This window comes from Mytilus californianus, unplaced genomic scaffold (assembly GCF_021869535.1).
Source record: "Mytilus californianus isolate M0D057914Y unplaced genomic scaffold, xbMytCali1.0.p SCAF_5, whole genome shotgun sequence".
Lineage (NCBI taxonomy): Eukaryota > Metazoa > Mollusca > Bivalvia > Mytilida > Mytilidae > Mytilus > Mytilus californianus.
Window position 1 is genome coordinate 1,498,795 of NW_026262701.1, and position 18,586 is coordinate 1,517,380.

The following is an 18,586-nucleotide window of genomic DNA, read 5'->3' on the forward strand; positions in this document are numbered from 1 at the left end:
ATAGCATTCTGTAACATGAGTAAACGTCTATATACTTTACCTATAGGTCCTTGGGTTAAGTCCTGCTATATGTTGTATCTGTGTTGTCATAGCATTCTGTAACATCAGTAAACATCTATATACTTTACCTATAGGTCCTTGGGTTAAGTCCTGCTATATGTTGTATCTGTGTTGTCATAGCATTCTGTAACATCAGTAAACATCTATATACTTTACCTATAGGTCCTTGGGTTAAGTCCTGCTATATGTTGTATCTGTGTTGTCATAGCATTCTGTAACATCAGTAAACGTCTATATACTTTCTCTGAGATTGGTAGAACAAACCCAAGTGTTCCATCTAATGAAGCTGAAAAAAATAAAGCATATAGTTACTTTTACATTGAAAAATGATTCTAGTCAAATATTTATATAAGAATTATTTTTATTAAGAAAAATGTTTTCTAAACCCAGGCATGAGCTTTATAAAGTATTACTAAGAGTCAACCATTTGCACAATTACACTACATTTTTGAAATACCAATTGTCCTTTAGAAATATTTCACTTTTTTAACATTAGTGAATACTACTCATGATTCAATGATGTATTCAACAGTTTTATTTACACAGTTTACATAAACTATCAGCTTGCTGGATAAGAATAGTTATACGTATTTCAGAATTGCCAAAACAGCTGGCAAATCTGCTGAAATAGCAAAGGTGTCAGATATTTGTTCCCCAAAAATAAAATAGAAGGTGGCCAATGCCATCGGGTACTCATATCACCTGACATTTCATTAAAATTAGTTTAAGGAGTAATGCGAATACAAAGTTTGGATCCAAAACAACTATCAAAATACAAACCTGCTTCAGAAAATATTACAAGTACCAATGAAAGTATGATTAAAATACATAATATCTTACCAAAGTATGTAATGTGCTTTCTGTCAGCATTGTATGCCCTTTTATCTACCGCTGGATCACTACGACACAATACTCTGAACATGCTGTTGATGTGTGATCCGACATTAAAATCAGCCTTCCTCAACAGACGTTGTCCTCCTATACTCTCTCTAGCTGTGAGTAAAACAGGCAAAATATTATGTGTTTGATATAAAATAAGGAGATTTGGTAGGATAATGCAGACAGCAACAGAAATTCATTTCAATTATTCTAGTTACTAATCTACTCATTTCTTGTGAAAAAATGATGCATACATGCTGATATTGAAAACTTAATATTAAATGTGTCTGGTTTATATCAACAACATGAAAACAACTCCAGTAATATTTGTTACATAGTGTGCTATTGACCTAATACGATATATATGGGGTCAGTAAATTCCATATGGGGATTCGAGCTTCGCTCTCACCCATATGGAATTTACTGACCCCATATATATCGTATTAGGTCACTAGCACACTATGTAACAAATTTATCTTACTGACTATCTTAACATGTGGTATTTAGACTAGTGGTCTATCAAAGTTATCAAGTCTTCAATACCGTTAGTATTAAGAACCTTCTTCCATTGGTATATACAAAAACAAATACCAACAATAACAACTTGTCAGCTTTAAATGTGTTTTATGAATTTATTTCAATCATTCATCATCAATTTCTTCGTCTGTTGAAACCTTTAAGATTTTTCCTCAACACCGTGTTGATTTTATAAAGGGACGTAACACCACTACTAACCATATATTGAAATAAGCCCCACCTTCTAACCCAATATGGAATATACATGGTCTGCACACGGTTGCTTTTAATCAATCATATTCCTAGAAATGTATAGGAGGTAAGATAAAGTAATATATAAATGTAAATTAATCCTAATATTACATACCTGTAGCTTCAGTCTATGTAATTAGTCCTAATATTACATACCTGTAGCTTCAGTCTATGTAATTAGTCCATATATTACATACCTGTAGCTTCAGTCTATGTAATTAGTCCTAATATTACATACCTGTAGCTTCAGTCTATGTAATTAGTCCTAATATTACATACCTGTAGAAGAGGGACGAAAGATACCAGAGGGACAGTCAAACTCATAGATCGAAAACAAACAGACAACGCCATGGCCAAAAATAAAATGTAGCTTCAGTCTATGTAATTACCAAAATCTTTCGCTTACTATTTTCAAAGGAATATGTAACATCCATATCAATAGTAGTTATAACATACTTATTTTATCCCTTCTATCTGTACTATCCAAATCTCTACCAATTTGCTTTTGTATAATGCATAATCATTTGATATAATACTTATTTCATAGGTGTACCACGACAGCTGTCATGTGAAGCAGGAGCTGGTAACTCTTTCAGAGTACAATTAATTGATGGGGTGGGTTTTGCTCAGTATTCTAGCTTTCTATGTAGTGTTTGGTGGACTTGGTTGTACTTTTATTGTTTTTTTGCCATGGTGTTGTCACTCTCTCTTCGGCTTATTGGTTTAGAATGACCCTTGGAATCTTACCCTATTCTTTAGTGCTGTTTCCTTTTTTTTATTTATATATTAAGTTTTACATTAACATTATATTTACATACCTTCAGGATGATATGCATACATTAATATGTTCTTCATTTTGTCTGACACTGAAAAAACAAATTACACCATTATGAAGTGTTCGATTCTTCCAATATTTTTTGGGATAAATCTGGTACTGAATGCATAATTTGATTAGAAATAGTAATCAGATGACAATTACTATCTTGAAAATGCCAACATATCATTCACTAAAGTAATAACAAATATAGCATGAGCACTGAAATAAGATGTAGCTAAGAAACTTGCCTTATGATGCCATAGTGTTCTCTCTCTACTGGAATGAGAATATCCATACTCAGCTTGGAGTAGCTTGAGATGGAAAATTATCCCACAGAAAGATCAAAGCAAAACTAAATAAAAACTCAAGTTAGAGAACGGAAACCAATTTTGGGACGTACGGACGGACGTACGTACGTACAGACGGACAAGGGTAAAACTAAATACCCCCACCGCTACGGCGGGGGCATAAAAAAAAATATCTTAGCAGTTGATTATCAAATATTCCATTGATAATTGTTTGAAGAGATTTTTCCTAATATAGTACATACTTTATAACGAACTATATATTTGTTCGTTTTTTTTGTTTTTGTATAAAGTCTTTATTTTTTTATCTTGTTCCAAATAAAACTTAAATTCTGGTGCTTTTTTAAATAATTATTTTGAAAGCAAGAGTTAAATGGCAAACTACAAGTATTGTTCTGTTCTAAATTAGAGGCAACAGTTTTTACTAATGTTCAAAAGTCATAACTTTTTAAAAAGTAAAGACACAATAAAAGCTGAATGTACTATGGAAGATTATTTAGATTTGAAAAGATGTTATGGCTAGAGAAGGAACTTACCTAGAAAACATAGCTGTGTATTGTCCACCATATATTCTGCTGTATAAGTTTCTAAGGGCTTTATATCCTATAAAATCATATAGATGCCAATTTAAGTATTTCCACACCCAGACCCACCTAAATGGCTTGCAAGTATAGAATTTTTAACTAAGAACTGTCATGGATAGTCAAGGACACAGCATCTAGTACTAAAATACCAAATGACAATATGAACATAATCTATGTATTACTAAATTATTAAAAACCTTTACTAAATTCTTCCATAGATACAAAGATTTGGTTTGTTAATTTGGCTGTACATGTAGAAAACTTATTTCAAATGGGATTGCACATCCTAATTTTTAAGGAGATGTTGATTACCGAGCCCGGAAATTTACACTAAATCCATTGGATGTTGGATGTGTACTGATTGACACTTTAGTCCTAGATACATGATTTTTTTATTAGTTGTAATTATTGGCTTTGAACTAGCTGTCAGTAACTGCGAGTACTCTCAGATCTGTCTTTTTTGTTATGGGGTGTATAAATACCCTGCCACATCCGGTCTGTGTTTTTGTTACTTGTCTTTCTGCTTTGTATTGATCTGATGAGTTAATTTTCAGCTGATTTTTATAGTGTGTTCATATGTTGTACTGTTACACCACTGTCCCTGGTTAGGGGGAGGGTTGGGCACCTGCTAACATGTTTAGCCCCGCCAAATTCTTTATGTGGCTGTCCCAAGTCAGGAACCTGTAATTCAGTGTTTGTTTTTCTATTTGTTTCTGTATATCATATTTGTTATTCATTTATTTTTTTTTACATAAATCAGGCCATAAGTTTTACATTTGTCATTTCGGGGCCTTTTATAGCTGACTATGTGGTATGGGTTTTGCTCATTGTTGAAGGCCATACAGTGATCTATAGTTGTTAATTTCTATATCATTTGGTCTCTGGTGGAGAGTTGTCTCATTGGCAATTATACCGCATCTTCTTATATTTATATTACATACATTTTGTTGAGTCAAGAAAACATCGGTTAAGATTATTCAATCGAACAAGCTCGGAAAGATAACAAGATGTATAATGGCAATAAAAAGTTCCTTCAATACATAGTGTATTTGTGGTACATCACTTTTGTCTACAGATTTCATTTGTATCATACATTATAACTATTACTGTGATGAAGTTGTTCATTAATGTGTTCATACATCCAATACCATCTCTTTTATTTGTCTTACTTACAACTAGAATACGGGAGACCTTATCCCTTTTTGGGACTCTGTGACACCTCACCAAAGATTTTGAGACACTTGACATATTGATGTCATATAACAAACAATTTTGCTTTGTGGAGTCTGACATTATTTCATGTGACATCTAAATTTTGCAGGAACATCTGATCCTTGTAATGGCAGACAAATAGTATCAGTATAAATCAATACTTTTGATGATGTCCCCTGCTAAGATGATGTTTTTAACTCTGACACTTACCCTGCTGACAAGTGATAGGACTTTGAGTTCCTCCTGATATCTGTATAAAGCAATACTTTTGATGATGTCCCCTGCTAAGATGATGTTTTTAACTCTGACACTTACCCTGCTGACGAGTGATAGAACTTTGAGTTCCTCCTGATATCTATATAAAGCAATACTTTTGATGATGTCCCCTGCTAAGATGATGTTTTTAACTCTGACACTTACCCTGCTGACGAGTGATAGGACTTTGAGTTCCTCCTGATATCTATATAAAGCAATACTTTTGATGATGTCCCCTGCTAAGATGATGTTTTTAACTCTGACACTTACCCTGCTGACGAGAGACAGAACTTTGAGTTCCTCCTGATATCTATATAAAGCAATACTTTTGATGATGTCCCCTGCTAAGATGATGTTTTTAACTCTGACACTTACCCTGCTGACCAGTGACAGAACTTTGAGTTCCTCCTGATATCTATATAAAGCAATACTTTTGATGATGTCCCCTGCTAAGATGATGTTTTTAACTCTGACACTTACCCTGCTGACGAGTGATAGGACTTTGAGTTCCTCCTGATATCTATATAAAGCAATACTTTTGATAATGTCCCCTGCTAAGATGATGTTTTTAACTCTGACACTTACCCTGCTGACGAGTGATAGAACTTTGAGTTCCTCCTGATATCTATATAAAGCAATACTTTTGATGATGTCCCCTGCTAAGATGATGTTTTTAACTCTGACACTTACCCTGCTGACGAGTGATAGGACTTTAAGTTCCTCCTGATATCTATATAAAGCAATACTTTTGATGATGTCCCCTGCTAAGATGATGTTTTTAACTCTGAGACTTACCCTGCTGACGAGTGATAGGACTTTGAGTTCCTCCTGATATCTATATAAAGCAATACTTTTGATGATGTCCCCTGCTAAGATGATGTTTTTAACTCTGACACTTACCCTGCTGACGAGTGATAGGACTTTGAGTTCCTCCTGATATCTATATAAAGCAATACTTTTGATTATGTCCCCTGCTAAGATGATGTTTTTAACTGTACTCAGTGTGTTGATATAAGTGAATGTGTCGATGAAGGCCACACCAATGAGATCGTTGTCCTTTAACTGCCAGATATATAGCTGAAATATACATGTTTTAGTGTATATGTTAATTCCATGGTCATAAAATGCATCTCAACGTAGTCTGGTATCTATTAATATTATTACTATATGATATTGGGACAGATACTGTAAATAGGGATATTTTTGAAGTTTTCACCAAAATTTGCCATTATAATAACAAATGCAATATGCAGTTAATTTAAAAGTAATATCTTAGTTGGATGTAGACTTTCAATTTGACATGTCCCATTGACAATAATTTAGACTTCTCTTTATGACTTTTTACATTTTATTTATTACTATTAATTTCATACTGACTTTGACATATATCTGATTTCTCAAAAGCAATAAACAAAATAAACAAGTGAAACTTTGAGCTACTGCTCACTGATGATACCCCCAGCCAAAATATTTGACGGTAAACAGGAAGTTGTTGAGTGATGAATCTGAAAACACATCACACGGTAGAGCTGACTTATATAAACACTGAAACCAAATTTCAGAAATCTTTGTAATGTAGTTCCTGAGAAAAATGTGACTAAAATTTTCAACTTGGATGTGTTGTGTAAAATGATGTAAGTGTTCGATAAACAGGAAGTTGTTGAGTGATCAATCAGAAAACGCATCACACAGTATAACTGACTTATATAAACCCTGAAACCAAATTTCAGAAATCCTTGTATTGTAGTTCCTGAGAAAGATGTGACGAAAAATTTTCATGGGACAGATGGACGGACTGACAGACTGACGGATGGATGGATGGACGGATGGATGGATGGATGGATGGACAGACAGACAGAGGTAAAACAGTATACCCCCACTTTTTTAAAGCAGGGGTATAAAAATGTGATCTAAATATCAGTCCTATAATCTTATTGGAATGTCATTTGATTTAAAATATGATTTAAAAGAGATGATATTTAAATATACAATCTAGATGCACAGTTAAGACACATTCGTTGTACATTATGAAAACTGCTATCAATTAATGTAACTAGTTTAACAGAAATAATTGTAAAGTATGTAAGAATCTACATATCTTTGGTTATCTTTTGTTCCTGTCTCCTTGACAAAAACCCAAAAATATCCTAGCATCTCTTTTTAATCCTATTTACAAAGATATGAAACAATCCATGAAAATTAACATACAAAAAAGGGCCTGTAATAAATATAAAATACCATGAAACATTTTTTTACCAATATCTCAGGGAACTTATTACTCAAATAAAAAATTAGGGAATAATAAGATGAATGGCTGACATTACCTTTTGACCAATAGCTGTAAGAAGAAATCCCTGAATCTGTGCTAAAGCAGTAACTGGTCCCTTCTGTTCCTTATCATACAGAACCTGAAAAAAACAGGAAATATGTCTTTAGTTTTCTAAATATTTTTGTATACTGACCTAGTACTTTTTACAGTTGGTTTTTTAAGATATTTGGGCAAGTAGCCCTGCAGACAGGGGACTTTTGTTTCATTATTGAACAAAAGTATGTGTCCACAGGTGCTGGAACTATCACAGTTATTAGACTTGTGCTGCAATCAATGATACTTATGATAAATGTAATATAGTAAAGCAGCATTGAACAAATGATGACTGTAAACATATCTATTACTATCTGAGATATGTCTCCTGATAAAATATATCATTTCAAGGGCCTTATTTTTACTTTAGAAGTTCCAACATTTATAGATTTATAGAAAACCAACCCTAACCCTATACCTAACATTAGCGTAGAACAAACCCTAACTAACCCAAAACTATAAATAAACCAGAGTACAGGGAACTCTAAAGTAAAAGCAGGCCCACTTTTTGTAACGTTAAAGTCACTGTGTTGAAAAACTTGACTATCAAAATGAACTATAAAAAATATACAGATGGAAAACAAATCTTTGTTGACCTTCCTGCAATGGCCAAACAAAATTGTTCATGAAATTCAGAAACTGAGTAATCCATTTTTCAATTTTTTGTTTGAGGTTTCATTAACCATTTCAATTTAGCAGATATTGTACATCACCACACTCATATCACAAAAGTCAAATACATTGTCTCCAAAAAAATCAACAACACTGACTTCAACAAGTTCTTGTTTTACCTTAATTTTGTGTTTAGTAAGAGGCATTCCTGGTTCTGGTACAACTTCTATAACATCAAGTATTAAAATCTGAAACCATCATAAATACTGTGTATTATTCATCTACATCTATATAAATTTTAACAATGAAAATAATAATCAGTACTCTCTAGCTATTGTATTTATAAAATATCCAGCAGAATTTTTCATGTCAGTTATAATCAATCAGCAATAATTTAATTTTGGGTGTAACACATCTTCTGATTTTGATTAAGTGTTTTGTCTATCAACTCATAGACATAATTTTGTCACGTGACCGTGACATCACCAACTTTTTTTTTCAAAATTTACTCCTTACAAATGTAGTTTAGAATTAAATTATAAATAATGATTGTAATATTTTTTCTGTCTATTTGAAATAACCTAATAAATGTGGTGCACACTTTTAAATAACCCCCTACGCTAAATAATGATAATCTCAAAATTGTTTTACTTAAATTTGTAGGCTGTCTTTTCAAAATCAATTTTTGTATAAAAAATTCAATACTGAAGCACTGACTACAAATGTTTTTAAAATCCAAATATTCCAGACTTAAATAAAAACACCATGGACACTTACCCTCCCTCTAGAGATATTTTCTTCCCCTAGCGATAGAGTTGTTCCCATACATAGAAATGATTTGAAACCATGGACATTTTCCTCTGACCTCAACAACACATTCTTCATGGTCGTACAAACTTCCCATTCCTGGAGGACTACACTACAATGTTATCAAAATTAAATATCAATAAATCTGATTCATATATTTTGATAAAAACACACAAAAGCTTAAAAAAATCAAATAAGCAGCTGGCCAATTCATTTAAGCAGTAGTGTTGTTTTTGATATGTGCAGTCCTGAAGTTTGTCTCAGAGTTTTAATGAAGATAGCTTACTTTGATTTGTAAATACAAATTAACTTTCACCATTTAGGGTTCATTTTCCTCAGTCTTTAGTTGTCTGTGTAGTGTTTTGTAGACTATTGTCATTTTCATTGTTTTTTTTGCCATTGTTTTGTCTGTATCAATATGACTTACATTTTTTTTTATTATCCCATTTTTATTTTATGCCACTTAAAAAAAAAGGTTACCAGTATAGCAAATTTCAAGGAGATGATATTTAATACCCGAGGTTTGTAAAGGGGGGAAGGTATGTGCAATTAAACAGGAAATAAAATGGCCATCTTATTTTGAGCAAAAATTAAAAAATATCTAGCACTTTGATTTTTTACCAACTTGCACAAAACATCACGAATAATGAGCTTCAACATGTGAAATTGCATGATAGTAACCCTTTACCAGCCACTTACCTGGTGTTAGGAACAACTTCCCAGGATGTAGGACTGTACAACTGTAAGGCATATGTGTTTAACTGAGGGTAGATAAATCTTTCATCTGTAAAACATTTCATAATGTAATTCTATAACTATATTCTTAACAGTTTTACTTCTTTCAGATGATGCCCCCACTTGCATGATACGTTATAAAGGGGCATAACTTCAGAACAGTAAAAGTGATGCCTCCCAAATTCAAACTTGATCTGAGTTTGTTTTGTGGTAATAAGCATTGTGTATAAGTTTCATAACATTTGGTTGAGGCAAACTACTGTTAGAGAACGGAAACCAATTTCGGGATGTACAGACGGGCAAGGGTAAACCTTAATAGATATAAGAAGATGTGGTAAGAGTGCCAATGAGACAACTCTCCATCCAAGTCAAAATTAATAAAAGTAAACCAATATAGGTTTAAGTACGGTCTTCAACATGGAGCCTTGGCTCACACCAAACAGCAAGCTATAAAAGGCCCCAAAAGTTACTAGTGTAAAGCGATTCAAACGAGAAAACCAACGGTCTAATCTATATAAAAAACAAGAAACACTTATGAACCACATCAACAAACGACAACTACTGAACATCAGATTCCTGACTTAGGACAGGTGCAAACAATTGCAGCGGGTTTAAACGATTAATGGTACCAAACCTTCACCCTTATCTGAAATAATAGTGTAACATCACAACATAGAAAGACACACTATAAAATATCAATTGAAATGGCTTAACTCAATCAAAAGACATATTAATACCCGTGAACATACACTGAACAAATAAATTTGATCTATGATACAATAAATAAACTAAGGGAAGAATAATTAAAGTAACATGTTATACCACTGTGAAATGTTAAACAATTTAAGAAAAACAATATGCTTGAACCAAAATATCAGCCATTTGCAATTACTTTAAACACAGGTAAATGAAAATAATTTTGTTGTTAATGCCCCTTCTACTACGACGGGGCATAAAAATCAGCATCATAAATGATTAAAAAATAATATTAATGTGTCTTTTCTAAAATATTTTTAAAAAGGTATAAGCCAAAGGCACTTGAAACAAATATCACTTTGACCAACCTTTTTCTAATGTATCCCAGTCTCGCTCTTCAGTTGTTGTTTTTGGAAGCTTGTTACAGTTTTCTGGAGTACTAGTAACAACTGCGTATGTCTAGAAAGAAAACATAATCAGCTATAAGATATCAACTCTGCTGTACGTAAAAACAATAATCTTGATTTTTTTTTATAATATTTGATATTCTTTCTTTCTTACAACTTTATTGAAAGTCCATTATAAAGTATTTGTATAACAGTCAATATCAATCACCACTATCACAATCAATACTTGGAGCCAAAAACAGAAATAAAATGACAGACTTTTACACATAATAGGCTGGTTGTTTTGATAACTGTAGGTGGGTAAATCATGTATTTGTCCTTAAGACTGGACTGGAAATATAAATATAAACTAAGCTAATTAAGAGATATAACTAACTGATTTTTATTATCAATACTCTTTTCAAGTTAAATCATACAATTATGCTGATATTGACAATTATCAGAATGAAAGTATTTTGACACATTACCTTACTGTCTGGATGGTAAGCTACAAAATGTGGGGTGCATCTCAAAGGTATTTTCCTCACTGCCCATGGTGCATCATATGTCAAATGTGTAGGTAAAACAGTGATTCTCAACTCTCCCTGCAAACATAGAAACATTACATGTTTAAAATACTGTAACAGAAATATAGCACGATTCCCTATCAGCCAGTTTAGTATTTTGACTTCACATTCAGTAACGGTGACAGTGTTCCAGCTTGAATCTCAGGGCAGAAGGGTGCTATTTGTCTGAAAGGGCACTTTAGCGCAATAACCCAGATTGTAAAGGCACTATTGGACAGTGTATAAATTACCTTGAATACTGCTAGGCTCAACTAGAGGACATTTATTTAGTTGTATTTCAAGCACATTTAGAAATAATTGTGTTCTTAATATTGATTCCAGTAAGATTTTTTTTTTATCAAATTATCATACCATGATGCAAAGCATATCATTTTGATTATAATCTAAACAAACTTGTACATTTGGTAAGGAAAATAATCATCAGAAATTTCAATGTTTTATTACTGCTACCAGTCTATAAAAATAAACAAGTAGTTTTGAAAGATGGAGGTAAACATGCAAACATGATTTTTTAATGCAATAAAAATATATGTAAATTTAAATTACTTGTTCAAACTTAAAATATATGTTATTGAAAGTTACTTTTTCTCATTTAAATTGTTACAAAAAAGTATTTTTTAAGTGCACACCAAAGTGCTCCTAAGTAAGGAGTTTTATAAATATAACAGGTGAGACAGTATATGATAATATTTTACTAATGCATACATTGCAGAAGGTATTAACAGTTACCTTTTTTCTCCATAATTGTTATGAATTAAAGCATTTGTTAAGTGTTCCTATGTGAGGAGTATAAATACAAGAAGTTAAACAGGAAGTGGTGCAATTTTGTTTTTTTGTTCAAAATACAAATTTCTTTAATTTCATACTCAGGGTTATGAAACAAAACTTTCTTTAACCAATTTATGTTTGCCTTTAAAATTGTTTAACATTTTAATTTTATTTAATGCCTACTTTTAAAAATAAAGTTTTTATGTTGTACATCCTGTACATAAATATTACAAAAGGATAACATGTGGACATTTTCATTCTGTAATAAATATACCTAGTACCTATTTGTTCAATTATCTTTAATCCCCTAATTAGCAGTAAACAATCATTAATAGAGGTGATAAAACTGCCAAAGGCATGGTATTTAACTTTATGACATTGTCAGTTAATTAAAGTGTTACACTCAGTTAACAATTTTACCGGAAACGCCACGCCGGTAGGCATGCAATTTGGAAAGTTTATTTTTTGAAGTGGCAGAAGGGGGCATTTTTAGGCTTTGGAGGGCAGAGGGGCGGGGGTAAGGGCACCACGGTCGGGCCGGCCTTCTATTTTGGGCAGGCGGGAACACTGGGTGAGCATTCTTTGATACAGTGTTGTGCTGGTAGTTGTGTTTTTCTTATTCAAAATTCCATTAGGGCTGTTCCAGATTTAAACGCATGGGAGGGAAAGGGGGAGGCATAATTTGTAGACCCAAACCAACCATAATAAAAAAAATAATTATTCTCACAAAATTCTAAAAATGCAACCACCCACAATTTATTAAATTGAGTGCCTCCCATATAACCCATGCGTTTAAATCTGACACAGCCATTATAATAGAGCTGTTGAGATTTCTATTGTATGTTCGTTTATATACCTTTTCTTTAAATCACTGATGGATATCAAAAGGAAGAAAATACAAACTTCTTTCATACCAGTTTAAAATGTTGTGCTTTCTACATGTATATATGAGCTGCATCGGATAGAAACTGACCTTATACAAATGAATATCAATACATCTATTAACCTATTATGGGTTAAAAAAATCACTATACAGATTAAGTAACTGTTTGAATATAGAGCTATTATAAGGATTCCACAAAACAGACCAATATTCATCTTTTATTTCGTATTTGAATGTTCCGAAATCAACCAAAGTCTTATACATGTACATTTATATGTGTACTTGCATAAGGTCTATTTCTATCAGACACAACTCATACATTACATAATAAGATTAAACAACAGAACTATAGCAGAATGGAATATCAACAAAAGTTCATTTGTACTTGGAACCTTTATTTACCAGTTTGTTGAAGTACAGGAAACCTTTAGGACAGTTGACATTATGGAATGATGAGAAACATGTGATAGGGCCGTCTATAATCATGGGATGTATTCGTAGACTTCCACGTGTGGTCATGAAGATCCAGTGAGGGTAAGGTCCACACACAAATACCTATAAATAACAATATATACAGTATAATCATGGGATGTATTCGTAGACTTCCACGTGTGGTCATGAAGATCCAGTGAGGGTAAGGTCCACAAAACAAATACCTGTAAATAACAATATATACAGTATAATCATGGGATGTATTCGTAGACTTCCACGTGTGGTCATGAAGATCCAGTGAGGGTAAGGTCCACAAAACAAATACCTGTAAATAACAATATATACAGTATAATCATGGGATGTATTCGTAGACTTCCACGTGGTCCACAAAACAAATACCTGTAACAATATAATATGCCCAAAAATTAGCAAAATAATTTAATGACGCCCTGGAAACTAAAAGCCCCCTACTATATATCCTAAGAGGAACATTTAAACAATTATATTGACCAGTGGTAATTTAAAAATATAACTGATTAACTAAAAAGTTGTAACAAAATAATTATTTTCCTCAAAAACAAGATTTAAAAAAGAACCTTTTCAGCAAATACTGTAAATTAAGAAAGTATTGCGTGCATTTATTATTGCGATTTTTCAAAAATGGATAAGAATGCGATTTTAATTATTGCGATTTCAGAAAAATCTACATACAGATCTATGTTTTAGTTATCTAAATGCGAGTTCTTAATATTGCGATACTCACCTAGTCGCATTAATAAAAACCTTGCAATAATTCCTGAATTTACAGTAACTAGATGTATTTTCACTACATGCATTTTAAAATAAAGTTCACCACAAATCCCCTTTTAACTTTAGAAAAAATCTGATCTTACCCCACTGTAACCTGCAACATCTTCAAAGTATCTAAGCCTAGCAACTCTTTGTTGTCTTATCGTCTCATCAGGCAGCCCTTCATCTTCTATACGTTTCTTCCTGGATTTCCTGTCCTTCATAATCAAATTGTGCTGCACTTTTTTAAATCGTAATTTTAGATGGTTATCTATTGAAGCTTGGAAGTATGGAAATGCTTCATACATATAAAAGTCATCCTCAATTCTTGCCTGAAGGAAGAAAATGTTGTTTTTTAGCAAGCTATAAATTCTGGTGGATAGTTGTCTCATTAGCATACCATATCTTCTTATTTTCATATCATTAAGACTGCAGGCAAAGTGAAATTATTCTTAGATGTGAATTTTAAAAACCCATTTTAGCTAGTATCTTCTTCCTATACAACTGTGTAAAGTTTCATCAACATCTGTTAAGCTGTTTAGCTGGTGTTGCTTGAACTAAAGACTATAACAACATATTGCTGGGCAAGTTAATTCTGTTATCTCCCCTTTTAACAGGTAGGACCTGGATTATATTCGTTTTTAACATTCTGAGTTAAGTGTTCTACAACTGTGTATAGTTTCATCAATATCCTAAAGCCATTAAGGAGGAGTTGCTCATACAAGACACAGACAGAAAGGCATAGAGTGATACCCAAAAATGGGCATTTTCTTATATTGTAGAACTATACTGATCCAGAAGGAGGTATACTTACCATTAAATAAGGTCTTGTTTTACGATAACCTAAACCAACCATTAAAATTTCTTTCAATACTGGCATCTCTCCAAGTAATTTATCACTTCTATCTGCAAATGATGATGACCCAGTACTGTAAATATATAAGCAAACATACATACTGTCTAATACTGAGAGTTTGGAATCAATAAAGGTCAAATTAATTAATACGAAAGTTGGAACAGTAATCTTACAACTTCCATATCCTTCTGAGTTTTTGGAATCAATAAGTAATATCCAAAGGCACTTTTTATGCCTGCTGACCCCAGCCTCCCATACAATCAATTGTGGAACAGTCCTCAATCAACATACAAAAATTAAAAGAATGTTTAAATAGACTAAATAATGAAATTTAAATCAGTACTTTAGGAATAGTTTAAATATACTAAGTTGCATAAGAAATCACTAAATCAGTTCTGAGAACAGTCATCAGCCGGTCTATCTAATTAAAGGAGGACAAATATCTGAAGATCCTCATAAGGGACATACTGATTTTCATGATTCATGAAAAATATATTTTTGTGGCTTTTGATTTGTGGTTTTGCACAAGTTTTCACAAAAGCCGAAAGAAAATTTTTACTTTGTTGAACATATTAATTGGTGGTTTCCCTAATCCCACGAATTCAACAAAAATTGGACCCCAAGGAATAAAAATAAATCATTATCTACTTAAAAATGATGCCTTATGATCATGTCTTTAAATTATAAACATATTTGGTAGATAATCCAAAATTGTCAGCTTTTACTATGTAAATCTTACCTCAGTTTGTCTTTAACCTGCACACTATCTACCAGAATCTTCTGGCCCATAGGGAAATTTTTAACATAATAAGATAACTTAAAGTCTGGCATACTGTAAATCTGAAAATAATGATGTTTCTTATCTTTACTATATATTTCAAAAATGGGTTGTCAATCCATAATTTTTTTTTGTAGTGATGGTAGTTAGAGAAATTGCTTAAATCTATCTCATTTGGTCTCTGGCGGAAAGTTGTCTAATCGGCAATCATACCACCTCTCCTTTATATTCCATATTGCATATACTGTAAATTCAGAAATTATTGCGAGAATTTATTATTGTGATTATTGAAGAATAGACAAGAATGCGAGATCAATTATTGCTATTTCAGATATATTAAAGGTTTATTAAAGTCTCATGTGACACAGAAATAAAATAATCTGTTTTACTTAGAAGTGTAGAATATTTTTATGAAAATGGTTGACCTAAACATACCTGTGATATTTGAGAGTTATGTCCCTTAATAATACATTTCTCACCTTTCTATAATTTTTAAACTGTAGTGTGTTTTTTTTTAATATTAACCTGATCATCATGTTTATGAATTTCTACTTCTTAAACTTAAATTTGAAACTTGTATAGCATATAGATCATATAAAAACAATACCTCTAAAACTCCATTTTCTCTACAAACTAAGGCCCAATATGTTGGTTTTATATCATTCTGAAGACGAGAAGACTTTGTTGGACTGAAATACAGATTGAAACAAAAATATTGTTAATGAAACAATATACAACAGTAGTTTAAATTACAGAAAATTCCTCAAGGCAAAGTTTTATCAACAAATCTAAATGTTCATCATCTGATTGCTCCATGCAAGATTTTAAATAAAAATATTTTCTGAAGAATAATAATTAAATCAAAATATCAAATAATTGATTGATTATTGTTTACTTCACATCCAGTGGCAAATATTTCATGCACATTCAGAAGAAAACGAATTGAACCTAAATCCAAAAGTTGGATTAGGCAAAGTGGGTTGACTAACCTGGAAATCCATTAGAAAAAGAAGATATTTTTGAAAAGGACAAAAATTTTGCCTTGCAACAGAACACCTATATTTTTCTTTGCCTACTTCAATTTCAGCAAAAACAAAATGTACAAAATAATCAAAAGTCAGTTAAACCTTGTTATTAGAATTCACTCAGAATTTAACTAACCTTTTGATTTCTGTCTGTGAGGTATCCATCGATGAGGAGAAAACAGATGTATCTGTATCACCATACAATAATTCATCTTCATCATCTACATTGCTGTAATATAAATGGGTAAACTGACATTTTGATGCTAGTGTCTTCCCCTCCCCTAAATACATGTTAAAAGATTTACCCCAAATTTCATCTCTAAAAATTTATATTTGGATATAGGAGTAAAAATTTCTGATCTTAAAATAAAAACCTTAAACTTTTCATATATTAGAAAATAATTGTATGTGCGCCTTATTTTCACTATATACAAACGCATTTTATCTCTTCTTGATACTTGTTATCAAAAACTTGTTTTCAGGTATTAAAGCATCTTGTTGCCATAATATAACTTCTACTGTAAACCAAATTATTTTCGTGACTACTTTTTTTGGCCTATAGCCCTTTTCGGTCAATTTTGCAGCCTTTTTTTATTTGCTATTTTCTAACATTTTATGCATTCATATAAGAAAAGATCCAAGTTCATATTCATGACTGTTTATATTTGAATTCATATTACTTTTCTACTCATGAAAACAAATAGCTAGCAAAATATTAGTTAGTTAACAATATTTACCAAACTTTAAAGGACTTATTTTTTTACCTAGAATCCATATTATAGACCTTTTCAATGGAACTTCGATTAGGTTTCGTCTCAACAGGTGCTGGCACCTCGTTTTCGTTGACAGGTTTGGTTCTAAATAAACCACTTTTATCTTTGTAAGTACACAATGTTAAAATCTTTGAGTGCTGAAAGAAAACAAGTGTAAACCTTTGTTGTTTTTTTTCTAATTTTGTAAAATGTATAATAATATCCATCAAGATCAAATCTTGAACTTTTTTTATAGGAATCTTAATGTTGCAAACAAATTACAAAAAATATTTTAACTATTTTCCAAGATTCCATATGGAATTAAAACTTACAGAAAAACAGAAAATTGTGTTCTTGAAATGAAGGCAAAATCCATTTTTCATGTCTGTAATTTCTATCTTGAGATATTCAAAATCAATCACTCCATATTATTTTTTAAATCAATAGATTCCATCCTCCCAATCAAAGAGCTGAAAGCTCTGAGGAAAAATGACGCCACTGTCTCTAATATTGTGATATTTTTTATGCAAGTCTTGATTTTCACATACCGTAATTAGTTTAACATTCCAACATGTCTCGTAAGCATATAATTGATATTCGTATATGTGTGTGTTATGTGAAGATGACAACTGGCTGTTTTTTTAGTACAAATGTATAGGTCAAGACTACCTGAATGATCTACAGTATCCAATGACTACTGGCTGTTTTTTTCTATAAATAAATAGGTCAAGACTACCCGAATGATCTACAATAGCCAATGACTACTGGCTGTTCTTTTGTACTAATAAATAGGTCAAGACTATTTGAATGATCTACAATATCCAATGACTACTGGCTGTTCTTTTGTACATATAAATAAAGACTACCTGAATGATCTAAAGTATTCTAAGTAATGTGATTTTTGTCTTGCAATTACATTTTTCTAAATCAAGAATATAGACTACTAGTATCCTTTTCAAACCAAATGATTATGAAGAGCCTGTTGTTATCAAGCTCTTATACCCCACATACTCATTAAATAAGTTACTAGTGACCTAGTTAATTCTGTTACTTGAAGCAAATTATTTCTGTAGATTTAGACAATAGTATAATATTGTTTTACTAGTTTTATTTCACCTTGAAGATTAGACAAATAGGGATACTCCTTTGATTTTTTACTTCATGTCAGTCAGGTCGCTTTATATGAAACTTGAAACCACTTCTCTGCCATATTGTTATTTCATAACAACTCTGCCCTT

General features: G+C 31.9%; 1 protein-coding gene across 11 annotated transcripts in view; it reads right to left on the reverse strand.

The window, feature by feature from the left end:
• Nucleotides 1–18,586, reverse strand: part of LOC127700205 (cleavage and polyadenylation specificity factor subunit 1-like) — a 48,694-nt gene that overhangs the window by 10,386 nt on the left and 19,722 nt on the right. For 10 of the 11 annotated variants that reach the window (XR_007981498.1, XR_007981497.1, XR_007981496.1 and 7 more), the window contains 18 exons: nucleotides 17,361–17,506; nucleotides 16,733–16,825; nucleotides 16,179–16,260; nucleotides 15,533–15,633; nucleotides 14,752–14,866; nucleotides 14,042–14,269; nucleotides 13,119–13,271; nucleotides 10,967–11,083; nucleotides 10,461–10,551; nucleotides 9,361–9,445; nucleotides 8,632–8,773; nucleotides 8,034–8,102; nucleotides 7,205–7,288; nucleotides 5,781–5,957; nucleotides 3,366–3,432; nucleotides 2,526–2,573; nucleotides 901–1,053; nucleotides 217–346 (listed from right to left, as the gene is read on the reverse strand). Coding sequence is in view for 2 of the 11 variants with exons in the window: in XM_052203611.1 (XP_052059571.1) it covers nucleotides 217–346; nucleotides 901–1,053; nucleotides 2,526–2,573; nucleotides 3,366–3,432; nucleotides 5,781–5,957; nucleotides 7,205–7,288; nucleotides 8,034–8,102; nucleotides 8,632–8,773; nucleotides 9,361–9,445; nucleotides 10,461–10,551; nucleotides 10,967–11,083; nucleotides 13,119–13,271; nucleotides 14,042–14,269; nucleotides 14,752–14,866; nucleotides 15,533–15,633; nucleotides 16,179–16,260; nucleotides 16,733–16,825; nucleotides 17,361–17,506 (2,081 nt within the window). In the remaining 9 variants the exon portion in view is untranslated. Of the gene's footprint in view, nucleotides 1–128; nucleotides 347–900; nucleotides 1,054–2,525; nucleotides 2,574–3,365; nucleotides 3,433–5,780; nucleotides 5,958–7,204; nucleotides 7,289–8,033; nucleotides 8,103–8,631; nucleotides 8,774–9,360; nucleotides 9,446–10,460; nucleotides 10,552–10,966; nucleotides 11,084–13,118; nucleotides 13,272–14,041; nucleotides 14,270–14,751; nucleotides 14,867–15,532; nucleotides 15,634–16,178; nucleotides 16,261–16,732; nucleotides 16,826–17,360; nucleotides 17,507–18,586 lie in introns of all 11 variants that reach the window. The other variant, XR_007981494.1, reaches the window with a different exon arrangement.